Raw genomic sequence first — 2,288 nt, 5'->3', positions numbered from 1 at the left:
ACCCAGCCCTTGGTGATTTTGTTTCACAACTTTGCACTGTCAATGCCCAGCAGTATTCTAAAAACTGCAGGTGCTCAAAAAGCACTGGACAATGTTGGTGATAGTTACTAAATCAGGCTGCTACGTGGGAATCAGCACACAGGCAGCTGCTCCCTTAATGCAGGGTCTGGTGTCACCTGGTCTTCCTCCCCACAGAGCACAGCCTGGGCCTGAGTCCCTCGGTTTATATTTTCAAGGTTCAGATCCTCTTCTAGCAGAGAAGATACACAAATGAGTGTGGGGAGGGGGGTCCAAAGCGCAGCTCTAGAATGAAACAAACCCAGCTCTTCTGTGAGGTTTAGGTCTGTGAGCTGAGTATGAGTTGGCCAGCCCAAGTTCTGAGGGGCTCTCACTGAATCATTTGGGCTGGACGGACCTTTAGCATTGCTCACTATGTTAGCATGCCACTGCCTTCTGTACCATACCTCTGGCCCTGACTGTGAAGCAGGCTGGAACTGGAGGCCTTCTCTTGGGGTCCTCCCAGAAGAGTATGCCTCCCTGGGCACAGAGATACAGACTCCAGGAGGTCCTGTTCCCACCTCTCACTGGTATGATCCCCTGAGGCAGAATGTTGAGAACATAGGAACAGGACAGCCACAACAATTTAAGGTCTGGGCAGTGAAGAGATCCAAACTTGTCAAGCAAAAGAAATAAAGAACAAGCAAGAACCAGAAGTCAACAGCCAGAGGTTCTTCAAAGTTGTGGAGAACAGCAAGGAAGATATGGCCAAGCAGTCCAGCAGAGCAACTAGTAGAGCCATGATGTGCAGAGAGGGATGATAGAGATGACTGACAATACACCAGCAGCAAATGAAGGTGCCTAACAGTGAGGCAGCTTTCTAACTCAGGTTCAGCTCCCTCACAGTCCTTTCACCAAGGTGTGAACCAATCCTGAGCTGCCCTGGTGGGGAGGCTTGTTGAAGATGAGGCCTGCAGAAGCTGGCTGGCGGGGCAGTGGATTCTGAGATGGGATACAGGCAGATGCATTTCCCCACCAGCTTCACACTGAAGATGACTCCATGTTTCAGAACCTGTTACTTTTTTCTTCTCATACAAGCTATTTTTCCTAGTTTCTTTGGAGAGATCAGAACAAAAGTCCAGTTTTCGAGGTATAGGGTCATCCTTCAAAATAGCGGATATAACTTTGGCAGAAACTTTTCTCATGTTCAAGTTTTCTTTCAGAATGAGTCTAACAGTTTCTTTATCTAAATTTAACTCTTCAGCCATCATCCTCACTGTTAACTGCCTGTTTGAACAAACCAAGTCCTTGACCTTCTGGATATTTTCATCTGTCCGGTGGGTAACTGGACGGCCACTTCGGGCATCATCTCGAACATCTTCCCGCCCTTCTTTAAACCTTTTGTGCCAGTCAAAAACTCTGGCCCTAGACATGACTTCATTCCCGTACGCTTCTTTTAAAAGATGGTGGGTCTCACTTGCAGACTTGTTCAATTTCACGCAAAATTTTATACTAATCCTTTGTTCTAGATAGCGGTCGCTCATTTTGTCACTTAAGACAGGAACGTTAACAGGTTACGATTGTAAGGAGACGACAGGGGGACCAATCTCTATACAGCTGCAGGTGGAATCAGATCGCTCGCTATTCTTGATCCTCTGGAGCCTCACCAGGAAAGAGTAATTGCTATTCTGAGTTTTCGGCCCTTAGCTTTCAGTTGAGGCTGCGGAAGCCCGTTTTGAGACGCTAATGGGGCTAAAGAGCAGCCGCAAAGCTGAGGGCAATGAAATCTCCTACAACCCACTTCTGCGTCCAACTTCACTGCACACAGATCTGCCGGGGAGTGTACAAATTAGTAACCAAAGTCGTCCCGATTCCGCGGCGCTTAAAAGTCTATGGCGATTTCTGCAACGGGGGCCTAAGTGGTGGTATCTTAAGCAAGCAAGGAGAGATACACCAGTGATGTAACGTGCAAGCTCGCCCCAGATCTGCAGAATCCCGCGAACGCCAAACCTACCGGAGCGGCCCTGTGTTCACCAACTCCGGAGTCCTAGAGACACGCCCGCCTACGCAACTCCCTCCCCTCTCGGAGTAGCTGCGCAGGCGCACTGTGGCAGCCCGCGTCAGCCCCCGCCTCCAACTCGCCACACCCCGGCAGGCGCGTTTCCCTGCGCGTGCCCGCCTGCGGAGAAGTCGGCGGAAAGGAAGGGGCGGAGGAGGAAGGCTAAGGGAAGAGAGGGCACCCCCGGGCGCCAGGGTGCATTGTGGGAAGGAGGCGGCAGCGTCCCGGGCGG

General features: G+C 50.8%; 1 protein-coding gene across 1 annotated transcript; it reads right to left on the bottom strand.

Annotated features, from left to right (window-relative positions):
* Positions 1 to 346: 346 nt before the first annotated feature.
* On the bottom strand, positions 347 to 1,651 carry GVQW3 (GVQW motif containing 3). Its single transcript, XM_054576296.1, has one exon. It carries the CDS (start codon positions 1,539 to 1,541, stop codon positions 909 to 911), a length of 633 nt encoding a protein of 210 aa, XP_054432271.1. The 5' UTR covers positions 1,542 to 1,651; the 3' UTR covers positions 347 to 908.
* Positions 1,652 to 2,288: the final 637 nt, after the last annotated feature.

This window comes from Pteronotus mesoamericanus, unplaced genomic scaffold (genome assembly GCF_021234165.1).
Source record: "Pteronotus mesoamericanus isolate MK-2021 breed Mesoamerican mustached bat unplaced genomic scaffold, CSHL_Meso_final contig_33, whole genome shotgun sequence".
NCBI lineage: Eukaryota > Metazoa > Chordata > Mammalia > Chiroptera > Mormoopidae > Pteronotus > Pteronotus mesoamericanus.
The sequence above is the reverse complement of the archived record's forward strand: the minus strand, read 5'-3'. Positions and strand labels throughout refer to the sequence as shown.

What these genes read in the sequence shown, in the direction of transcription:
- GVQW3 (XM_054576296.1), bottom strand. Translation starts at nt 1,541, where the DNA reads ATGAGCGACCGCTATCTAGAACAAAGGATTAGTATAAAATTTTGCGTG.